Source organism: Neofelis nebulosa, chromosome 4, assembly GCF_028018385.1.
Source record: "Neofelis nebulosa isolate mNeoNeb1 chromosome 4, mNeoNeb1.pri, whole genome shotgun sequence".
NCBI classification, from domain to species: domain Eukaryota; kingdom Metazoa; phylum Chordata; class Mammalia; order Carnivora; family Felidae; genus Neofelis; species Neofelis nebulosa.
Window position 1 is genome coordinate 2,031,464 of NC_080785.1, and position 21,935 is coordinate 2,053,398.

General features: G+C 47.3%; 2 protein-coding genes across 14 annotated transcripts in view; one reads left to right on the forward strand and one right to left on the reverse strand.

Annotated features, from left to right (window-relative positions):
• The window catches only part of LMBR1 (limb development membrane protein 1), a 199,086-nt gene extending 186,181 nt beyond the window's left edge, over positions 1 to 12,905 (forward strand). Inside the window, exon 16 of the mRNA XM_058723651.1 lies at positions 12,661 to 12,905. Coding sequence (XP_058579634.1) covers positions 12,661 to 12,887 — 227 coding nt within the window. The 3' untranslated portion in view covers positions 12,888 to 12,905. The remainder of the gene's footprint in view (positions 1 to 12,660) is intronic.
• The window catches only part of RNF32 (ring finger protein 32), a 51,198-nt gene extending 31,289 nt beyond the window's left edge, over positions 1 to 19,909 (reverse strand). Inside the window, exons 1-8 of one of the 13 annotated variants that reach the window (XM_058723664.1) lie at positions 17,629 to 19,673; positions 16,846 to 17,110; positions 13,375 to 13,517; positions 10,244 to 10,276; positions 9,589 to 9,713; positions 9,273 to 9,381; positions 7,356 to 7,499; positions 4,235 to 5,321 (exon numbers count right to left, since the gene is read on the reverse strand). In XM_058723664.1, coding sequence (XP_058579647.1) covers positions 5,265 to 5,321; positions 7,356 to 7,499; positions 9,273 to 9,381; positions 9,589 to 9,713; positions 10,244 to 10,276; positions 13,375 to 13,517; positions 16,846 to 17,110; positions 17,629 to 17,643 — 891 coding nt within the window. In that variant the 5' untranslated portion in view covers positions 17,644 to 19,673 and the 3' untranslated portion in view covers positions 4,235 to 5,264. Of the gene's footprint in view, positions 1 to 4,234; positions 5,322 to 7,355; positions 7,500 to 7,927; positions 8,532 to 9,272; positions 9,382 to 9,588; positions 9,714 to 10,243; positions 10,277 to 10,423; positions 10,501 to 13,374; positions 13,518 to 16,845; positions 17,111 to 17,628; positions 19,695 to 19,744 lie in introns of those variants that run through there. The other 12 variants (XM_058723660.1, XM_058723659.1, XM_058723669.1 and 9 more) reach the window with 12 other exon arrangements.
• Between the last annotated feature and the right edge of the window lie 2,026 nt (positions 19,910 to 21,935).

Sequence of the window (21,935 nt, forward strand, 5' to 3'; positions counted from 1 at the left end):
CACAGATTGGGGCTGGCTTTCTGCATGTGCTCACTAGCTGCCTGCCAGAGCTTGCACTCACCATCAGGAGTGTGCACAGGGAGCCAGCTGCAGGGTGTAGGCAAGGCACATGTAGCACTGGGGGCCGTTTGGGGGGGATATGCAGGTGAGGCACCCCCAGGGGGGCTTCTTAATGGGGGCCACAGCACAGTCAGTAGGACCCTTGTCTCTTTCCTGCCCTCCGAGAGCCCTGTCTGCTGCACTTCCAGCTTCTTTTCCCCCTACCCCCCCAACCCCCCGTTATGCATTTCATGACTCAGTACTCGGGATGGAAGGAGGAGCCTCTCTGGCAGCATCCCACGCAGACAAGGAGGCTGGGTGCTCACTCACATGCTTTCACATTCCCCTGCAGGAGAAATCATGGGGGAGAAGACCTCTCTTGGCCCTGAGTGCCTCCTTGGGGCAGGGTGACATGGGTAAAGTCTAACTCCTCCTCTGACCCTCTCCAAAGCATTCCTGTGGGCGTCATGGAACTTTTCCTTGGGAAACCTGGACTTCCCAAAGGTTCTCTTGTATGTGGGTAATTGTCTGAGGCAGTGCTCTCTGGGGGCTCAACAGACTGGCCAAAAGGGTCAGAGCAGGTTCATGGGCCACTTTGGGGTCCACAGCTTGAACCAAAGTGTGATCCCTGTTACCGGACCCATGGACAGGCGACAGTCCTTCTGGGTCCCTTACCCTCTGGTGCTGGCTTCCACAGTTCTACAAAGGCACTCTTACCTGTGGTGGGATGCCAGACTGTTGCTGCTGATGGGTGGGGGGCGGTTACGAGTGAGGGACATTTTATGTGGCCATGTTGCTGATGTCACCCCCAGAAAATTTTTTTTTTCTGAGCAGTACTTGTACATTCCTTAAGTTTAATTTTAGTTGTTAACTATTATGCAAGGGATCCTTTTCCACTGCACTTTATATCTGATTATTGTTGCTCTATAAGAAACAATTCTTGCATATTTATCTTGAGTGTGAACATCTTTGAATAGTTTAGTTCTAATTCTTCAAATGATTTTATAGATTTTAAATCCATGTGTATAAATAATATATGTACTATTATATAATGCCCATAAACACACCACACACACACACACACACACACACACACACACACACACATTTTGTTTTCTTGTATTATTGCATTGGTAAGGATTGACTGAAGTGTGATGATAGTGGGTAACTGATTTTACATCTTTAAGGTTTCACTATCTAAAAAATGTGTTTTTAGTTTCTGATGTATGGTCTTTACTTTGATAAGGAAATGTCACCTAGCTCGTGTTTGCTGTTATTATTAGGAATGGATATTTAATTTAGTATTTTCAGTAAAGACTGAGATATGTTCATATGATTTTTCAGATTTAACAACATGAGTTTGCATACAAGTCTTTTATCATTTTAAAATGATTTCTACATATATGGTTATGCCTCCTATTCCATGTGTCTGCATTCTGTTTTATCTGTTTTAACTCTGGTGAGACCTAGTCATTGTTAGTTTTTTAAATGCTGATGAAATTTTCATCTTCAGTTTCTTTTTCCCAAAATATCAGCTGTTGGCTTCACTTACAGTTTTACTTTTATCCTAACAGATTATTTTATCTTTATACTTTCTACTTTCTGCATTTAAATTTTTTTTAGTGTTAATCAGTATAGCTTTCTCATTTGAATGTTTAGTTCATGATCTTTCATCTTTCTTGTTTAATAAGTGTGCATGACACTAATCATCCTCTAAGTACAGCTTTAGCCATACACCACAGAATACTAGTGTGCTGTCATGAACACAGGAACAGTGTATAATTTAGGTTCTGAATTTTCGAGTGTACTTTAATATTCATTGATTTTACTGTGATTTTTTTTTGCATATGCATCATTTATTTTTGAGCATGCCTTTATATAGGGCATTTTTATTTCATTGGATTCTAATGTGTCTGTTAGATTTTTTTCCATGTAATTCAAGTTTGTTATTTAATAGGGAAATTCATCTCAATCATGTTTGTGGTAATTAGTTATATTTTAGCCCTATCATCTTTTTTTTAAGTTTATTTATTTATTTTGAGAGAATCAGAGACAGTGTGAGTGGGGGACGGGCAGAGAGAGAGGGAGAGAGAGAATCCCAAGCAGGCTCTGTGCTGCCAGCAGAGAGCCTGATGGGGGGCCCAAACCCATGAAACCAAGATTCGGATGTTCAACCACCTGAGCCACCGTGGCACCCCAGCCCTATCATGTTACCTTTCCTACTCATTATCCTTTCTTGTTGCCTCTTCTTGGAAATCTTTTTATACCCCCACATACATATCTACTGTGGTCTTTATAATTGCTGTGTGGTAATCACTGTACGGATGTAGCTGGGGGCAGACTCTAGCTGCTTATGATTCCTTCTCTCTCATAATCATGGCTATAGTGAACACAGTCATTGATACATGTTAGCAAACATGTAGATCTGTAGGGTCAATTTCTAGGGGGCTCAAAGAGAACTTTCAGCCAGAAGTACATTCTTAGTTCTGCCAATGGCTTGTAAGAAGGTCCATTTTCCTCTCATTGTCATCAATACTAGATAATTATCATCAGAATTTCCAATTCTTGCTAATCTAGTAGGTGAAACAGATTTTTTTTCATTTGAGTTTTCTTTAATTATGAGTAAGGTTGAACATCTTTTTTAAAAGTTTTTGTTTTTTTTTTACATATTTATTTTTGAGAGACACAGACAGAGCATAAGTGGGGGAGGGACAGAGAGAGAAGGAGGCACAGAATCCAAAGCAGGCTCCAGGCTCCGAGCTGTCAGCACAGAGCCTGACGCGGGGCTCGAACTCACAAACTGCGAGATCATGACTGGAGCCGAAGTTGAATGCTTAACCGACTGAGCCACCCAGGTGCCCCAATTTATTTTATTTTTAATTTTTATTATTTATTTACTATTATTTTTCATGTTTATTTATTTTTGAGAGAGAGAGACAGAGAGAGAGGGAGACACAGAACCCAAAACAGGCTCCAGGCTCTGGCCTGTCAGCACAGAGCCCTATGCGGGGCTCAAACTCACAAACCACGAGATCGCGACCTGAGTCGAAGTCAGGTGCTTAATCAGCTGAGCCACCCAGGTGCCTGATTACATGCTTTCTTGACTGGTTTCAGGTGAAGCATTTTTGGCATGAAAGTGCACACGTCATGTTTTGTCCTAGCGCACTCTGCATACATTAGGAATGCATAGTGTCCAGTTGTCTGGTTATCGGTAATTTCGTTTGTTGGACTGAGATGTCTGTCAGACCTTTCCAGTGTAAAGCCTTCTCATGCTGTTTGTAAATTACATATAATCTTTGGGATGGTACTTTGAGACTGTGTGGATTTCTTATCCCTTGACAGTCTTTCTTTCACCCAGTAGTTTATCGTAATTTATTGGTATGAGCTCTCCACAGGCTATCACTTGTGTATGCAGCCGCATGGTCTGGATGCATCTATAGAATCCTGGGTAATGTGAAATTCAATAAAGTAGTTCAATGATCTTTCGGATATCACTAAAACACACTGCATTTAAAATTATAGATTAAAATTGTAGGTTATCACTTTATAGACCATGCTTATAGCTTAGCAAGTCAGCTTGAAAAACGTAGGAGAAAAATCATTAAATTGCAAGAGCCATTCAATAAGTGACTGGGAAGCAGTCTATGTAGAAAAGGATAGCCTCTGGGCTCCACCCACACAGACGTTCAAACATACAGCCGCCCCTTCTCTGCAACCTCCCTCTCCAGTTTGTTATGCATGGTCAACCGTGGTCCCGGAACAGATGCATCATCAGAGGTCAGTGGGCGCCCAGCGCTACATCCCACGTCACTCGCCTCCCTTCACCTTGTCACGTGGGCATTTCACCATCTCACATCATCACAAGAAAGGTGAATGCAGGACAGTAAGATATTTGAGAGAGTGACCCAGAGTCATGTAACTTTTATTACAGGATTATCATCATTGTTCTCTCAGTTATTGTTAATCTCTTACTGTGCCTAATTTATAAATTGAACTTTATCATAGGTATGTATGTATAGGAAAAAATGTGGTTTATATAGGGTTCGGTGCCATCTGTGGTTTCCAGCATCCCCCCGGGATCTTGGAATGCACCCCGCAGGGACAAGGGGGGACAACTGTTGTAAGGCATGTGCCTACATACGCAACCAGGAGCAGTGGCAGGGGTGTGTACCCACTATGAATACACCACCTAACAGTAAATGCACATTTCATTTATTTAAAATGAGGTCTGGCAATCCTAAAATGTATATGGAACCGCAAGAGATCCCGAACAGCCAAAGCAATTTTGAAAAAGAAAAGCAAAGTTGGATGCACCGCAACCGTGTGACTTCAAGTGACATAACAAAGCTGTAGTCGTGACCACAGTCCGGGGCCGGTGCAGACGCAGACACACGGTCAGTGCGACAGAATGGAAAATCCAGACTGAGGAAAACCCACAATCGTGAGGCCAATTAATCTTCAAGAAAAGAGGAAAGAATGTTCCATAGGAAAAAGTCCCTTCAGCAAGTGGTGCTGGGAAAACTGGACAGCCACGTGCGAAAGAATGAAACGGGACCGCTTTCTTACACCATACATGAAAATGAATTCAAAATGGATTGAAAACCGGGGCACCGGCGGGGCTCAGTTGGTTGAGCATCCAACTTCAGCTCAGGTCATGACCTCATGGTTTGTGAGTTTGAGCCCCGCAGTGTGCTCTCTGCTGTCAGCTTGGAGCCCGCTCTGGATCCTCTGCCCGCCACCCCCACCCCCACCCTGCTGCCCCTACCTGGCTCACGCTGTCTCTCTCAAAAATAAGTAAAACGTAAAAAAACAAAAACAAAATGGATTAAAGACCTAAATATAAGACCTGAAACCATAAAAATCCTAGAGGAGAACATAGGCAGCAATGTCTCTGTCATCGGCTGTAGCGATGTTTTTCTAGATATGTCTCCTGAGGCAAAGGAAACAAAAGCAAAAATAAACTATTGCGACGACATCAAAATAAAAAGGTTCTGCATGGCGAAAGAAACAGCAAAACTAGAAAACAACCTACAAATGGCAGAAGATATTTGCAAATGGCTTATCTGATAAAGGGCTAGTGTCCAAAATATATGGAGAACTTACATAAGTCAACACCAAAAAACCCCGAATAATCCAGTCAAAAGACGGCACAAGACATGAACAGACATTTCTCCGAGGAAGACATGCTGACGGCCAACAGAAACGGAAGATGCTCATCATCACCGTCAGGGAAATGCAAACCGAAACTGCAGTGAGACATCACTTCGCACCTGCCAGAATGGCTGAAATCAAACACACAAGAAACAGCAAGTGTTGGCGAGCGTGTGGAGAAACGGGAACCCTCTTGTGCTGCTGGTGGGAACGCAAACTGGTGCAGCCGCTCTGGAAAACAGTGTGGAGGTGCCCCAAAAAGTTAAAAAAGAGAACCACCCCAGGACCCAGTAATTACACTACTGGCGGTTTACCCAAAGAACACAAAAACACTAACTCAAAAGGATACACACACCCCTGTTGACTGCAGCATTATTTACAATAGCCAAATTATGGAAGCGGCCCAAGTGTCCATCAACTAATGAATGGATAAAGATGTGGTATATATACACAATAGAATATTAGGCATAAAAAAATGTAATCTTGACATCTGCAACAACATGGATAGATCTAGAGAGTACAATGCTAACTAAGCAAGTCAGTCAGTCAGAGAAAGACAAATACCATAGGACTTCACTCTTATGTGGAATTGAAGAAACAAAGCAAATGAGCAAAGGAAAAAAGAGAGAGAGACGAGAGACAAACCAAGATACAGACTCTTAACTACAGAGAACACACTGATGGTCACCAAAGAGGAGGTGGGTGGAGGATAGGGAAACAGGTGATGGGGATTAAGGATGCACTTGTGATGAGCACCGGGTGGTGTGGTGTTGAATCACTACATTGTACACCTGGAACATATTACACTGTGTGTTAAGTAACCGGGATTAACATTTAAAAAAATAAAATGAGGCTTGGGTATAGATTTCAGTGTTTATGGCCAAATGGGATAAGGGAGTAGAATGAGGTAAGAAGAAATTACAGAGATTTAGGAAACTAGCAGAGAGAGTGAGGATTACAGAGTTAATAATAATAATAAAAAGACAGCTGAAAAAATTATAAAATGCCTAGTTGTGCAACAAATTGAGTCTAACATTAAATCAATACTTCTGGGGAAGAACGATCTGAATCACCGTGTGTGTCTTTACACGTGTGTCTGTGCATGGGTATGTAATTGTGTGTTTATGTGTGTGTGCGCGCACGTATTTGTGTGTAGATATAGAATCGGCCGAGTCTCATGACTCTGCTTTATGTGAAAAAGTGTAGCCTATATTTTCAAAAATGATTCTAAGATGGCGTATGCAAATGAAAAATTTACACGCGTAGGTAAAAGGACTATCATGTGTAATTAAAATTTTCTAAGAGAAAAAATCAATAATTTCTGATTCGAAAGCCGTTATTCCATTAGAATTACTAAGAATTACTGTCAGTAGAATTACTGTCAGTGTGCAGAGTAGAGAAAATAGCAGGCCGGGAACCCCGTTCGCGGACTTGAGAGTGAGTGACCCCTGGAGAGACGGCGGGTGTGAGGAAGGCGGAGGACGGCCCTGGGACAGCTGACTGGCCAGAAGACAGGTGCACCGCGGTGAGCAGCAGGCAGCCCGTTATCTTGGTCGGTGGACAAGGACTTTTAAAAACTAGATGCAAAGCTCAGAGGAACGGAGAGCCGGAAGGGAGGTCAGCGCCCTCCGAGGAAAGGGTCACTTGTCCAAGACAAATGGAGGTGGCACATACTCTTCTTCTGCAGTAACTTTGGGAGTTGTAGCCGACTGGCCGTCCCTCCTGTCCAGTAGATGGTGCTGAAGACTGCACGGCGTTTCTCGTGTCCACCCCGTACGCCGATGTGGGCAGGGGGCTTTCACCGGGACTGTCCCATTTCCCTAAATGTGTTCTGCTCCTCAGTTCACGCTGCAACGTGCATCGTTGACTCAGAAAATAGTTTTTTCTTATATCGGATGGCGGATTCTCCCTCTACAGCCCCCGCCCTCCCTCTGCCCACCTCCACTTGGGCAGCCAGCAGGGGCTGCTGTGGGCCCCGCTCATCTGCCAGAGCCACCCTGCGCCTATGTCCCCCGTGGGCCTGAGAGGACCCCTCCCGTGGGGCCAGGCAGCACTCGTGGTGCATCCCCCCCGGCGCTCAGGCTGCCCTTGCCCTACAAGCTCCTCCCTCCATCAGTGGTGCGGTCTTGTCTTCGAGATACAGGGTTTTAGGGTTATTTACTCACACGTTGCATTTGGTGTTGTCCTGCTCCTGAGCACAAATCAGCTGTGTTTTCTTGATTAAATCCGAGACATAATGCCATCACAGTCAGCCAAGGTCCCAATTTTCTTTCGCACACACCCGTAACTATGTCGCCTGGACCAACGACCTGAGTGATCGGAAAGGGCCCTGGGGACATCCGGCACCGTCCTGTTTGAGGGCCGAGCCTCAGTGCATACCTCCAGGACCCCTGTCCAGTTCTGGGTGCTCTCAGAAGCCCCCCAGCCAGGGCGCAGATGAGGAAGGGGGGGTTTACAAGATGCACAGAGACAGTACCTCACCCGAGAAGGTCAGATTGGGAGTCGGATAAAACCAGGAAGCACGTCGTGAACATCAGCCTCTTCCCCCAAAGCACAGGACTGAGGTCACTTATGCTTTACACACTGAAGGCGCGATAACGACGGGGAGAAGAGGGATCCCTCTATACGGTAAAGAGTAATTTTCTATGGAGTGCAGGCTAAAAAGAAACAAGTAAGTGTGGGAAAGATCTAAATAAATGTGTAAGGGAAACTTCCATACATAATGATTACAGGAAAGTGTGACTGTGAATTCTGTCTTAGAGATTTAAAGCTCACCTCATGTCAGAATGCCATAGTCTCATACAGGACACGCTAGCAAAAACAGTATGGACTATCAGGGTGCTTGGGAGGCTCAGGTGGTTAAGTGTCTGACTCTTGATGTCAGCTCAGGTCGGGACCTCACAGCTTGTGAGCTCGAGCCCCGAGTCAGGCTCCGCGCTGACCGCGCAGAGTCTGCTGGGGATTCTCTCTCTCCCTCTCCGCCCCTCCCCCACTCACACGTGCGTGCTCTCCTGCCCTCTGTCTCTCAAAAATAAATAAACTTTAAAAAATATACACTACCACTCAATCTGAAGCAGGTAACATAAAGATGAACTCAAACAACGTATCGGCACTTATAATGGACATACACTGCCGAGCGCCTGCTGTGTGCTAGGCCTCTGTCAACACAGCTCCACTTGTTCAGGCCCCGCTGCAAGGTCGAGATTATCACTGTCCTGTTACACACGCCTGGAGCCCCAAAGCGCATGAGGGCGGAGCTGGGGTGGGAGCGTGGGCTCAGCCGGCTCCTTCCGCTGTGCGAAGCCTGTCCCTTCTGTATGGGCTTCGATGATGGAAAATTGCTAAGCCAAAAAAGGTAAACGTAACCGATAAAAAAAAAAAAAGGTTTAAAGGGCCCCCGGGTGGCTCAGTTGGCTGAGTGTCTGGCTTTGGCTGACGTCATGATCTCATGGTCATTGGTTCGAGCCCCGCGTCGGGCTCTGTGCTGACGGCTCGGAGCCCGGAGCCCGCTTCGGATTCTGTGTCTCCCTCTCTCTCTGCCCCTCCCCTGCTTTGTCTCTCTCTCAAAAATAAACATTAAAAAATTTGAGAAAAAAAGGTTTAAAGAAAGGGCAGAAACTGCCGTTCCTTATTTCTGAAACTCTCACATTTGGTGACTCTGGGAGGCCCTGGGAGGCCCCAGTAAAACACAGCGCTGCAGGCCTTCATTTGTACAAAGTTCCTCCTGCTCTTGGAACTCGCAATGCAGGGGGTGTGAGAAACTAAGCTTGTTTCCATTCCTTTACCCTAAGAGATTATTTAAGCAGGTGTCACGAAATGGCCAGACAAAAGTTGTTTTGAATTTAAACTTCTTCCAATTTTATGAATTTTATGGTTTCACTAGAAGAGAAGATCTGTCCTCCACTGTCTGGGTTGGAAAGTCAGTTTACGTTGACCGGGATGTTTCGCAGCATCTCAACCGTTTTCAAAAAGCCCGCACACGAACGAGCGTCGGGCGTCCCCAGCCTCTGCTGGTCTTCCTGCCCCCGCTGAGTCTCACCCGCGCGCGCACACACTCTGGGGGATCGAGGGCCTTCCCCTACCTTTCCTTCAAAGAATTTTCTCCTCAACTTGGCGTCCGTGGGCGGCACTGTTCTCCTCAGGTCTCGGTACCACTTCCTAACCACGTGTCCCCTCCAGGAGGCCTGGATCCTGGAACACAGGAGTTTGAAATGACTGACTCAGGACAGCTTCGACAGGCGTTTCAAAACCGGGCAAGACCGGGGTGGGGTGGGGTGGGGTGGGGCCGCGGTGAGGCAACATCCCCACGACCTTGAACGTGAATTGTCACGGCTGGGCTGCAGGACAGCGCATCCCAGGTGGGCCGTGGGGCCCGCGGGCGCAGGGGACCCTTCCTACCTTGTCGCACACTTTACTTTGAACAGCCGCGCTCCGTCGTGAATCACTCTGGTTTGGTACTGATTCTTTCTACAGAGGGGGCAGGTTTTTTTATTTGCGAATTTTTCAAAAGCCTGGAGGCATGCCTGAAGAAAAACATTGAACGTTTTATAAGTAATTACTTATAAATAACATTTTTACTTCGAATGTAATTATAGCGCTCTTTGCTCTCATAATTATGAGACAGTCCAATTTAGATTAGAGCATAAAGGGAAGAAGTTTCATCAGATGGTAACACCTTCCTCATGAAACTTGTTCCAAAAGTGAAATTTTACAAGAATGTACATGCAGCTACATCAAAAACTCCTGCCAACAGCTCGCGTCAAGGGAGGTGACGGCTCGTGCGTGAGGCTACCGCAGTCAGGCCTGGGAAGCGGGCCGTCACTTTGATGTGCCACCAGGAGGAGTGCGTTATACAAACACTTGCGGGTCTTTCGTCGCAGAAGACTCGTGACTTCCAAAACAGGATGAACTGCACTGTAGCCTAAAGTCATATTTCTAACGCTCAGCGGTGGTTACGGATAAAGTAAGTGGTTCTTTTCAGGAGACTTTGAGCGATCGCTACACGGGCGACGCACTGCACACTTTACGAGGGAAGGAGGCGGGACTCACTCACTCTGTGAAACACATGCGAACATGAAAGCAGCACCTGTTTGCGAGAAGACAAAAATGTTTGAAGTTTAAATTGGTTTTCAAAGAGCAGCAGCATAAATGCATTAATTAAAAGAAAAATTCTGAATGCTTAAAAGGTAGGCTGTGTTGTTTCTTTGAAAAATTAAAAAAGCAGATTAATAACCTTGATATTTCTAATATTTAAAGTTGAGCACAGCACAGGTATATCCTCTCGACAAGAAAAACTCCGTGAACAACAATCTGAAACATCAAACACAGGATGATTGCTAGTAAGCCGTTAAAATGAGTGTGTTAAATACATTAGGAAATAGATGTGTTTCCTGGGCAGACCCTGGGAGGGAAGGGGGCTGGCGCGTGGGGAGGGAGGTGCCCAAGGAGGAGACGGGGGAGCGCGAACAAATGTCTTTGCTTAGAGCTTTGTTCAACCGACGGCAGCTTTATTAATTCTAACACACTTCAGTTTAAACAGCAATAAATCCTACACACATACGAAACACTTGTTCTCTCTGAAATGCAGGGAAAGTGCGCTCACAAGAAAGCATCACCTCTCTGTGACCCAAATTCTCCACCGCATAGTGATATTCTGGGCTGTGGAATAAGGAAGAGGGTAGGTGGTTCTTCTGGAAGGAGAACCAGGGGGTGATACCAGGACACCAGCCCCAGTGAGCTGCGAGCACGCGCACGGAGGGAGCCCGGCGAGAGGGCCCGCGGCCCTGGCTTCTCCCAGAGAGGAGGAGAGGGGCGTCGAGGGGCTCAGCTCCCAGCAGCCTCTAACACTACTCCTGCTGTGAACACTTCCCCGGTTCCCCCCCACCCCCTTCCTTCACTCTACTCTTCCCCTCTTAAATAGGAAGAATGGAAGAAATACTGGACTAGATAGAACCCAGAAAGTTAAAAAACCTTGACTTGAAACTGACTGCCAATAAGCCTAAACTGGAAAACCTTAGTAACACGGGTCCTCGTTAATTATCGCCATTAATCTAATAGCACCCTTTGGTGTGCTCGATTTTGCATTCTTTGTGGAATATCCGTCAGTGTTTCATCAGCAGATGTTTGAGGATCTATGTTGAATAACACTGTACTTCTGTATATTTAAAATAAACTCTTTTTTAATGTTTACTTTGAGAAACAGAGCATGAGTTGGGGAGGGGGAGAGAGAGAGATTAAGAATCCCAAGCAGGCTCTGAGCTGCCAGCACAGAGCCTGATGTGGGGCTCGATCCCATGAACTGTGAGATCATGACCTGAGCCAAAATCAAGAATCAGATTTGGGGCGCCTGGGTGGCGCAGTCGGTTAAGCGTCCGACTTCAGCCAGGTCACGATCTCGCGGTCCGTGAGTTCGAGCCCCGCGTCAGGCTCTGGGCTGATGGCTCGGAGCCTGGAGCCTGTTTCCGATTCTGTGTCTCCCTCTCTCTCTGCCCCTCCCCCGTTCATGCTCTGTCTCTCTCTGTCCCAAAAATAAATAAAAAAACGTTGAAAAAGAAAATTTTTTAAAAAAAAAGAATCAGATTTAACCGACTGAGCCACCCAGGTGCCCCTAAAATATACTTGTAAACGTCCATAAATGTTTGTTATCGGCAAACATTATCTGAGATAAAAGTAAATGACCAAGTGGTGGTCCATATGCTAGAAGTTGGGACTAGATTCCAGCTGACCTTGAACATACTTCCTGAGTCACCCTGGTGTGGGTCACTTGACTTGTGCCCTCATCTATTAAATGGGTACCATGCCTCCCTCTGGGACGCACAAGATAACTGAGGTCCTCTGAAATCATAAATGCTGGAGGACATACCAGCTGTTGTTTGTGACTAAGGAAAACTCTAAACACAGAACAATAAACGAAGTAAACATGCAAAATGAACACAAGTGTCTGTAACTGTGACCAAACGAAATAAAGACTGAGTGAGAAATGTATAAAAAGCAGAATGGAAGGGGTGGGCATGGTGCATCCTGTCCCTGCTCCCTCTAAGACACTTGGAATAAGCTGTCATTCTTCACACACCAGTCAGCCTCAGTATTTACAGCGTAATTAAAAAAGACGTTGCTGGGGCCGGAAAGACTAGTTGTGGTTCTAGTCACTTTTGCCCCAGCAAAATACTAAATTATCCTAGATGATAATTCTGTGGTTTAAGGGCTAAAATCTTTCCCAGATCCCCAGCTTTCATACAGGTAAGATGAGGTCTCGATAGAGAGCTGGAATACAATAAGTACGTTTAAAATAACTTGTGAATTCAAATTAGTCAAGAACAAACGTTTTATGGCTGTGAACTAACTTGTTAACGATGAAACTCATTAAAACAAATTAAGTTTGAGAGTTATGTGCCAGGTAGTGAGGAAAGCCCGAGGTTCCCAGGCTATGAACCGAGAGCCTGCTCTGACTCTGTTCGCTGCATTTTCCAGCGAACCTGCACCTGCTCGGTAGGAAGCACGGGCAGCGCCCACAGGAGAGCACTGTAGGGCGGCTGCGAGCTTCAAACAAAACGCCAGATCCTCGAGGGGGGAGCGCCCCTAAGTGTGAGGAGATCACAGGAGATTGGGCAGGCACCGTATGCACAGAAATCTCTACGACGCGCCTCGACTGCATACTGTCTAAGATCGACCCTACTATGGTAAGGGTTCGTGAATAAAGACATTAAAAGATTTTACTTAAACATTCTTATACAAATTCTTCGGAGATTCAAGTTTTTCTTTTTCTTTTTTTTCCTTCCTTCCTTCCTTCCTTCCTTCCTTCCTTCCTTCCTTCCTTCCTTCCTTCCTTCCTTTTTTCTTTTTTTTTTTTTATGATTTCAGTTCACAAAACAACTTAAAATTCCCCTTTGCTCTCCTTCTTCTGCACTGCAGGCCTCCGCTCACCCTCTAGCTCGTTTCCGGCCAGGGGAACAGGAGCATTCCTTTTGTACAGACTTTGTGCTTGAGAATATCATTCGGTAAATAAACAAAACTGTTTAATGAGAGTGTTTACCTCTCTCACACACACACTCTAATTAACGGAAGAGAAAATGTAAGTATTTGAGGTCACGTAGGCGGAAGAAATTGGAGAAATGAAGGCTGGGATCTTAAGCTCCAGCTTAGTCTAGTCCCCAAGCCTGCTTATCTGATTTTCCCGCTACACACCTGGGGGCGAAGTTCAAATTCTTCTTTGCATATTGGGCATGGCTGCGTTGAGTCCCCTTGCATGATGGATCTTTGTTTCACTTTTTCCCATTCCTCTGATGATAGTGGCAATGGGGGAGGTTCAAACAGGCCCAACTTCTGAGCTGAAGTGAAAACAGGAGAAAATGAAGGTACAATACATCCGGAACACAGTACTCACAATTTAATGACACTGTTCTGCAAACAAATTTGAAAACAAAACCTACGGCGTACTTTCTTCCACCATATGGGGAACGCTGGTCTTCTATGGGTGCTAAAAGTCAATGGCAGGAACGCTTTTATTTACAAAGCATTTCCCATACTTGTGTCATTTTCACAGTATTCTCCACGTAGGCAGGACTGCTATCTGGTTTTCAGGGAGAGAAGTTGAAGAATCTGAAGTGTCCACACGTCTTGGCCAAAGGTTCTCACTTGTCGCCTATTTTAGGGTTCAGCCTTCAGTGTTGTCTTCTTCCGATTTAGCCCACTTTTTGCCACCGGTGACCTTCACAGAGTGAGTATCAATCAAGTTTATCCCTTGCTAAAGATTCCTATGAGGCAGAATTACTGTCAGGATGGACTGACCACCGAAGCGATACCTGACAGCCGGCATGTGTTCTCCTGGGTCAAGTGTGCAAGCTCATGCCACAGTGGGAGTCCAGTGCCTCCCCGGGTGAGGGAGCAGGTGCGGCGCCCCCCGCGGGCTCTCTGCAGACGGACAGTGAGGTGTTGCAGCTGGAAACCAGAGTAGGAAGCTGTGCCAGGGACACTCTGAGCACCAACAGAGCGCTCCAAAATGGGAACTTGTGTGGTGGAGATGTGAGCGTCAACTGGAAGACAGGAAGGGGGAGTGAAGGCCAGCTGGCTGAGAGGAGGAGCTGAGGGAAAGCAGGGGTAGAACACGGGAGGGCCAGCGTGGGAGACCTGCGCCCACAGAGACGGCCCAAGGCGCGGGCCCCCACGCACCTGCTCCTGGGAGGCTGCCAGTGGGGCACATGCCCGGAGGAGTAGTGGCAGTCGGGTGGGTACAGGTGGGAGTGCAGGACGGGGCCAGCCCTTGGGGCACATGGGGGAGACCCCCGGCTGTGGGCCCTGCGCTCGCCCCGCACGGCAGTGATCCACATGGGAGCACGGTGATGGAAGGTTCCAGAAGGAGTGGCTCCACAAACTGTCCTTTAGTGTACTGAAAGAATATAACTAATAACTTTTTTGGGGGGATAATTTTGGGTCTTTTCCTACCAGTTATTAAGACATATTACAAAGCTCTTATTAATTAAAACAGTAAAATACTGGTCCAGAGACAGAAGCCCCCAAATCATAACCCTCCTCTCTCTCCCTCTGTGTGACCGTGGGATCCTGGCACAGGAAGAAGCGGGGTGCTGCGGCTCAGCAAACAACAGGTAACAGTGTGCTGACATAAATGCTTCTGTCAACTGCTGTTCCCAGTACCTTGTGCAAAATAAACTGTGACGAGGTCTAAGTGGGAAAGGCAAAACTTTGAAGGTAAATAAAGAAAATGTGGAAAATCTTTGTTATCTCAGAATGGATAAGGATTCCTTAAATCCCCCAAAGCATAAACAATAACAGAGAAAAGCCGAGGGATTTAACAGTAATCAGGAGGAATATTTTATTCAATAAAAAATAACACATAAAATTAAAAGAGGTACCAGGCCAGGAGCAGATCTTCTCAGTGGTAAATCAATGAGGGATTAATATGCAGAGTACATAAAGGACACCACCAAATCAGCAAACAGAGACCTGACTGCAATACCAGGTAAAGGCAGTAATGAAACATATGATTTGGGCGCCTGGGTGGCTCAGTCTGTTGAGTGTCTGGCTCTTGATTTCAGCTCAGGTCATGATCTCACGGTTTGTGAGTTTGAGCCCTGAGTTGGCGTCCACACTGTCAGCACGGTGCCTGCCTCGGATTCTCTCTCTCTCTCTCTCTCTTTCTCTCTCTCTCTCTGCCCCTCCCCTGTTGGCACATGCACTCTCTCTCTCAAACTAAATAAACTTAAAAAACAAAACAAAACATGATTCAACCTTATCAGTGATTAATGAGCAGAACAGTTAAAACTTTTTTTTGCAAATGTGAACAGCTCCTGAAAGAGTATGTCATTTCCTCTCCTCTTTAATCTCCCTTATTTTCCAAGTTGTGAAGTTCTTCCTGATGTCTAATTTAAATCTTTCCTGCTAAACTATGATGATCATCTACTTGATCAAATCCGTAAATTACAGACGCACGACGGAAGACAGTCACTAAGTTATTATATAACATCATACCAAGCCTCTGCATGTTCTTGAGCTATGCCGTCTCCTAGAATACGACCGGCACCGTTTGCGGTTCAGAGGACAGTGACAGGTGTCCGCTGGGCACCGCTGTGGTGGCAGGCTCCCCTCCACGCTGTGCGGCCGCAGCCTCCAGCCAGCACGCGCGCGCGAGGGCTCCACGCCCCCAGACAAACCTATTTTCCGTGCCCGGCATCGTTTAGAACTCTTCTCTATTTCTAAATTTACAGCCTAAAGTAATTTGAGACTTGCAAAATGCTGTAAAACCAGTATAAAGAATCCTCGTGTGCCTTTTGCCCAGTTTCCCCAAATGGTAATATTTTACATAACCCTGGTTCGATGATCAAAATGAGGGAATTCATGGTGATCTAGCAGGTGCCAGTTCGTCTGTATTCCTCACGGATCTCGTTCTCGTCTCACTGAAGTCCTCTTTTTGTCCCAGATCACACACTGCAGTCTGCTGTCCTATCCCCTGCGTCCCCTCTAACCTGGCACGGTTTCTCTGTCTTCATTTGCTCTCCTTGACACTTTTGAAGAGAGGCCCAAAACTGTAGCATGTCCGTCAGTTTGGCTGTGTCTGAAGTGTCCTCCTGATTAAATTCACATGTGCATTTTGGCGACGGCACTTTCTCAGAGCACGGGGTTGGGGCGCGTGCTGTCAGCGTGGGGCCCTATGGTGACGGCACTTGGATCACTTGGTCAGGGTGCTGCTGGCACAGTGTCACCAACATGAGGCTGCGGTGTCTCCCTCTGTGGTGAGTGGACACTCTGTGAGGCTGTGACTACATCCTGCGTCTCAACCTGGCCTCCCACCGGCCTCGGCATCTGCTGACGCTTGTTCTTACTGTGCTGTTGGCCAGACGGTGATTTTCGAGTTCTGGCCCCTGTCTATAGATTTATTAGTTCCCGTTCTCCTGTGAGAGTGCCTGATTTCCGCCAGTCTGGACCAGTGGATAGTTATCGTATTCTACTATTTTTACTTATTCATTTTTATTTTCTTGCCCAGATCGTCCCCGTAATTTTTAAACTTTAGTACATGCATATATTTCTGTAAGATTATAAATGAGAATAATTTCTGTTCCAGAAAAAAAAAGTTATACTATTAATCTCAACTAGATTCATTAGCTCTAATAAGCCAAAATATGAATGATGAGATGAACTTACCTAAAGTTAGTGGTGGTGGTTTTGGATCAAGAACATATTCTTTTTCTGGATCTTCCACTTTAGGGCCTTGTACCATTGTTTTAAGGCCAGTATCTATTACTGCTTTTGTATTTCTTTTTAGAGACCTGGATCTGGTGTCTCTCTGTTGTGCCTTTGTCTTGGAAGGATCTGCTATTGAAAGATTTCGAAGTTGAAGGTCATGTAAAATGTGATCTTGTAAAGCAACTGCAGTGACTGCTAAGTTATCTTGTTTAGATGAATGACCCTAAAAAGTAGGAAAAAAGCCTTACATGCAGAACGTTATGTAATACATCATTTGGAAGAAAACTTAGCCTTTACTACTCAGCCCTGGTAGCACACTAGACCAAATTTAATAGTAAACAGTGCTTGACCCATGTCACCTAGGTGCAGGGAAGCCCGGTGTCCCCATGTGTGTTGGCGATATAGTAATATCGTTTAATTACTGAGGTCTTAAATATGAGTTAATTCGTCATGACCTATAAAAGTTGCGCATGCCTGAACACATTCTGTTTCACTACAGTAAAATGAGACTCAAGGCAAATCTGGCTTCTGTAATATGAAAGAGACTCTTGCATTTAAGTACATGCTTTTTTGGTGAAAACTTAGACGAAAACTGCACAGCTATGGGATGCTTTAGTGGGGACTAAGGGGACAGTTCCTCATTGGAGCGAGGTCTTGCAACTGTATTTTTATACTTTCAGATGGCTGAATTAAAATGTATTCAGGAGTAAAACAGTGTTTGTTTCACGCAGGATTGCATACCTTACGTTGTAGCATGCTGAGTCCGGAGAGGCGCCGCTCGGCCCTGTCGGGTTCGATCGTCGTGTCACATCCCCTGAATTCTCCCACCGCAGAGACAAAAGCAACAGAAAGTCAGAGTTAGAGTGTACGTAAACATCTCTTCTGAAGTTTATGGGGAAGGTATGTTTGGGAGTCTGATTGATCTGCGAATGTCTGCCAAAGCACAGCACTGAGCCACGCACCGTGATTCTAGAGAGACTCACACCAGTCACGACCCACTGAGCCCTGTCCTCGAATCTCCAGCTAGTGGGAGGGAGCATATGAATATAAACGAGAACAATCCATTGCTCGATACACCACTGTACGTAAACACAACAAAATTTCAGACTGACGAGATCAGAGAATAGTAAGTGAAGTATCTCTTTAAGAGGACATTTAAGCTGGGGGTTGAAGGACAGATAAGAGGGAAATGAGCACACTTAATACCCCGGGATCAGGAGGAGACGAGGCACTGGGGAACTCGGCCTGTGTTTATTATTTACGGGGGAAAGGGAACCACGAATATCCTGGAATTCAAGGGGAGTCCTGTGACCTCAGTCTGTCCAGAACATAGAGATACAGAATACGGGGAACAAACCTGTTGCTGGGCAAGATACTATATCTGAGTTGTGTCCTCACCTTAAAACAGACATAATAATGCACTCCTTGCAGGGTTATTTTTAGGATTAAATGAGACCACCCTGCAAAGTGTCTAAAGGGCCCTTTCATGCAGAAGATACTCTGTAAGTGGTTATTCTTGCTCCAATTCCCTTTGAAACCGGTGGAAGAATTTGAATTGGCCCTTTTAGTTTTAGTGTTTAGGGAAGGGTCCAGCTTCTGAAGACAAGGGTCCAAAATCCACAGGAATGGAGAGAAACAGTAGTTATTAAAGTCATCTAGGAAATGGGGCCTAATTTTAAGACTAGAAAGCAAGAAATCCAAAATATGTATCTAAGGATCTACACCTGCATTAAATTAGTCGAGAAGAATAAAGTTGCTGTCGAGTGGAAAGTGAGGATACGGGAAACAAAGCTGTGATGTTTCCGAGGCTGAGTGGGGGCTAAGACGCTTCGGAAACTAGGAGGCAGTTTCCGTGCTCGCTTTCCAATCTGGCCTCAAGGCAGGCATGCAAGAAGTTCCTTCCTCCCTCCCTTCTTTCTTTCTTTTTAAATTTTTAAATGTTTATTTTTGAGGGGGGGAGGGGCAGAGAGAGGGAGGGAGGCTCTGAGCTGTCAGCTCAGAGCCTGACGTGGGGCTCAAACTCAGGAACCACGAGATCAGGGCCTGAGCCAAAGTCGAATGCTTAACCGACTGGGCCACCCAGGCCACCCCCAAGCAGGAAGTTTCTATCCAGCCTTTTCATCAGGACAGTGTAAGTTGCAGTAATGGCACAAGGGGTTTGAAATGCTGCGGATCCCTTCCAGAATTTTCTTCTTTCACAACACCTGTACCCTGGCAGAACATAATTTATATCATACTAACAACTCTTTAATTATCACAGCTAGCTATCTACAGCCTACAGTTTTATCTCAAGTGACTGCACCCTAAGCCACTATGAGTCACGTCAAGGGAAGAGCTTCTGAAAAGCGTGTACCTTCTCCGCCCCACAGTATCATGAACTTTCCGAATTAATGATAATATCATTACCGGATAATAAATATCATCAGATATCTAGTCCCACTCCATTTTATAAAGGAGAAAACAAATCCAGAGATCAGTGGCTCCTTCAAGATTACATAATTAATCAGTCTGCAACAATGGGAGGGTTAGAAACTTGATCCTTGCCCAGCTTTAAGAGCCAAAATTAACGAGAACATTCTTTCTTGGTAAATTCCACCATTAACTAGTTAGAAGTGTTAGGGCTTGGTCACAAAAATCTCCACCGTGGTGCCAGAGTGTCTACGTGACCTCAAGCTTATCGATAAGCATGCTAATGGGAAGCACGCACACGAGAGAAGGCAGCCCGACACGCTGCCTCGCTGTTCGGTAGCTGGTGGCCCCCTCGTTCGTGCGACGTGGGGACACGGCGCCGAGGGGGGCAGCAGCGCGCAGACGCGCAGGCTACCGGTGCAGGTGCTCCGTAACAACTTCGCCCTACCTGTGGGCTCGGCTCCCGCTCAGTGACGGGCAGTGTCACCGCTCTCACACACCGGCCGGAGGTTCGGCCCTCCCAACAACGGTCGCGATTAAGGAGGCCGCGCGGGGGACCGAGGGCCTGCGCTGCCCGACGGGGTCCCCGCGGCCGCGCTCCCGCCCCGCGCCGGTGGCACCCGCCCCCAGAACCGACCTCCGCGCCGCTCGCCGTTGCCCAGCAACCGCGGCCGCGGCCGCCGCGCCCCGGCGCGCATGCTCAACGGCCCCGCCCCGCCCCGCGCACAGCGCCGAGTTCGGCGTGCCGGCGGCGCCTCTGCCACGCCGCGCGTGCTCGCCGGCCCGGCCCCGCTCACGGCCACAGCACGCATGCTCGCGGGCTCGGCCCCGCGCACGGCACAGACGTCTCAGTCGCCGGCGCGGCGCTCCCACGCCGCGCGTGCTCGCCGGCCCCGCCCCGCGCTCGGCCACACCGCGCATGCTCGCCGGGCCGCGCTCCTCCCGCGGCGCGCTAGTCAGGGCCCTGGTTGGTGCTCCCCCCCCCGCCCCCCCGTCCTCCTGAGTCCCGGGCGGCTGCTTCCCCGAGCTGCCGGCACCGTGGTTTTCTGCACGTTCCACAGTTCAGCCATCGTTGCGCAGAGGACTGTCCTGCGCGCCGAGTTCCATTGGCGTCCGCCCTTGCGCGCGTGCACCTGCCGGCCCGACTGCGTCTCCCGCCGCTGCCGGGTGGCGCCCGCCGCCCGCGCCCTCGCCGCGCTCCCCGGGCCGGGTCCCGCGCCCCCTGCGGCCCGGCGGGCGCGGGCCGGCTCTCCGGCGGTGCTCTTGTCTGTGCCTGTGGCGGCTCCGTGGGCTCGGCTGAGCGTCCTCCCCGGTGGACTGCGCTCTCCTTCCGCTGGGACCTGGAGGGCTCTGGCCAAGTTCGATCGGATGCCCGACGTGAATTTTGTACGCGGGATGCCGGCCGTTCACGCTCCGCGAAGTGACTTCGAGCGACGCGCGTGCGGCGCTGGGCTGCCTCGCGGAGGGCAGAGTGTCGGGCGCTTCTTCGGGGCCCTCGGGCCGGGCCGGGGTCGGTGCCCCGCGGGCCAGCCCCTCCCGGGCTCCCGGGGGCCGCCTGCGGGGCGCAGTTGTGTCCTCGCGCCGCTCCAGTTGTGGCCTGGAAACCTCCGCTCGCTTTGTTTCCCTTTTCTTAACGATGACAGTCGAGTGCCCGAAAACCGTCGTTGCTTACATTTTGTCTGATCTTTTACTTGTTGGAGGTAAGACCTTAAATCTGGTCCCTAAACCTCCGTCACGGCCAGAAGCACAAATTGGGACAAGTTTGTCTCTTTTTTTTTTTTTTTTTTTTTTTTAATGACAGTGACTCAGTTGTTATTTAAACTTATGTTTGTACTTTTATTGAAATAAGGTTCAGCTCAGAGTACACAGAAAACATACAAAATGCAAATAGTCCTGTTTTGTTGTTTATTTTGAGAGTGAGTGCGCGCGTGGGGGAGGAGCAGAGAGAATCCCAAGCAGGCTCTGCCAGAGCGCAGGCAGGGCTTGAACTCAGAAACCCTGAGGTCATGACCCCAGCCGAAACCGGGTCCCACCAGGCTCCACAACTGAGCCACCCAGGCGCCCCCCTCCCCTTTTTTTTTACTTCCTTGAAAGTAGGTCTAAAGAAGTTACCAAGTTGATTAGAAATCGATCAGGAGAGACCTTAAAAGTTAAAATGTTTGCTGTAACTTTGGAATAAATAGTATTCTGGCTGCGAAACAAGGTAATTTGAAGCTCCTCTTCAGATCATTGTGTTCTTAGTGGAATTAAATTTTCTAAGCTGGCCACTCCTGTTTGGAAGTTTTAAAAAATAGCCTAAGGAGAAGCTAAAATTTCTTGAGAAGCCAAATTAGATTCATAGGTGATTTTACTAATCTTTCACATAGTAGTTTAAACTTTTCCAACAAATATTGTCACCTTGAGGTATGTTGCATTAGGGATGGGTCTAGAAGACGAGTAGGGGTCTCTCTGCAGTCCTGAGAGTTTTTCATCCTGTGAATGAGTGAGAGGACCTGTGGAGGACAGAGTGGGAAAGCTTTGGGTTTAGATAGGTAGACCCGAGGTCAAGTCTAGACTTAGCTTTTAGGTGTCTGAATTTGACAAGTTACTTCATTTTCCCAAACGGGTCCTTTCTACATAAAGGGGACCTTTGTTCTTCT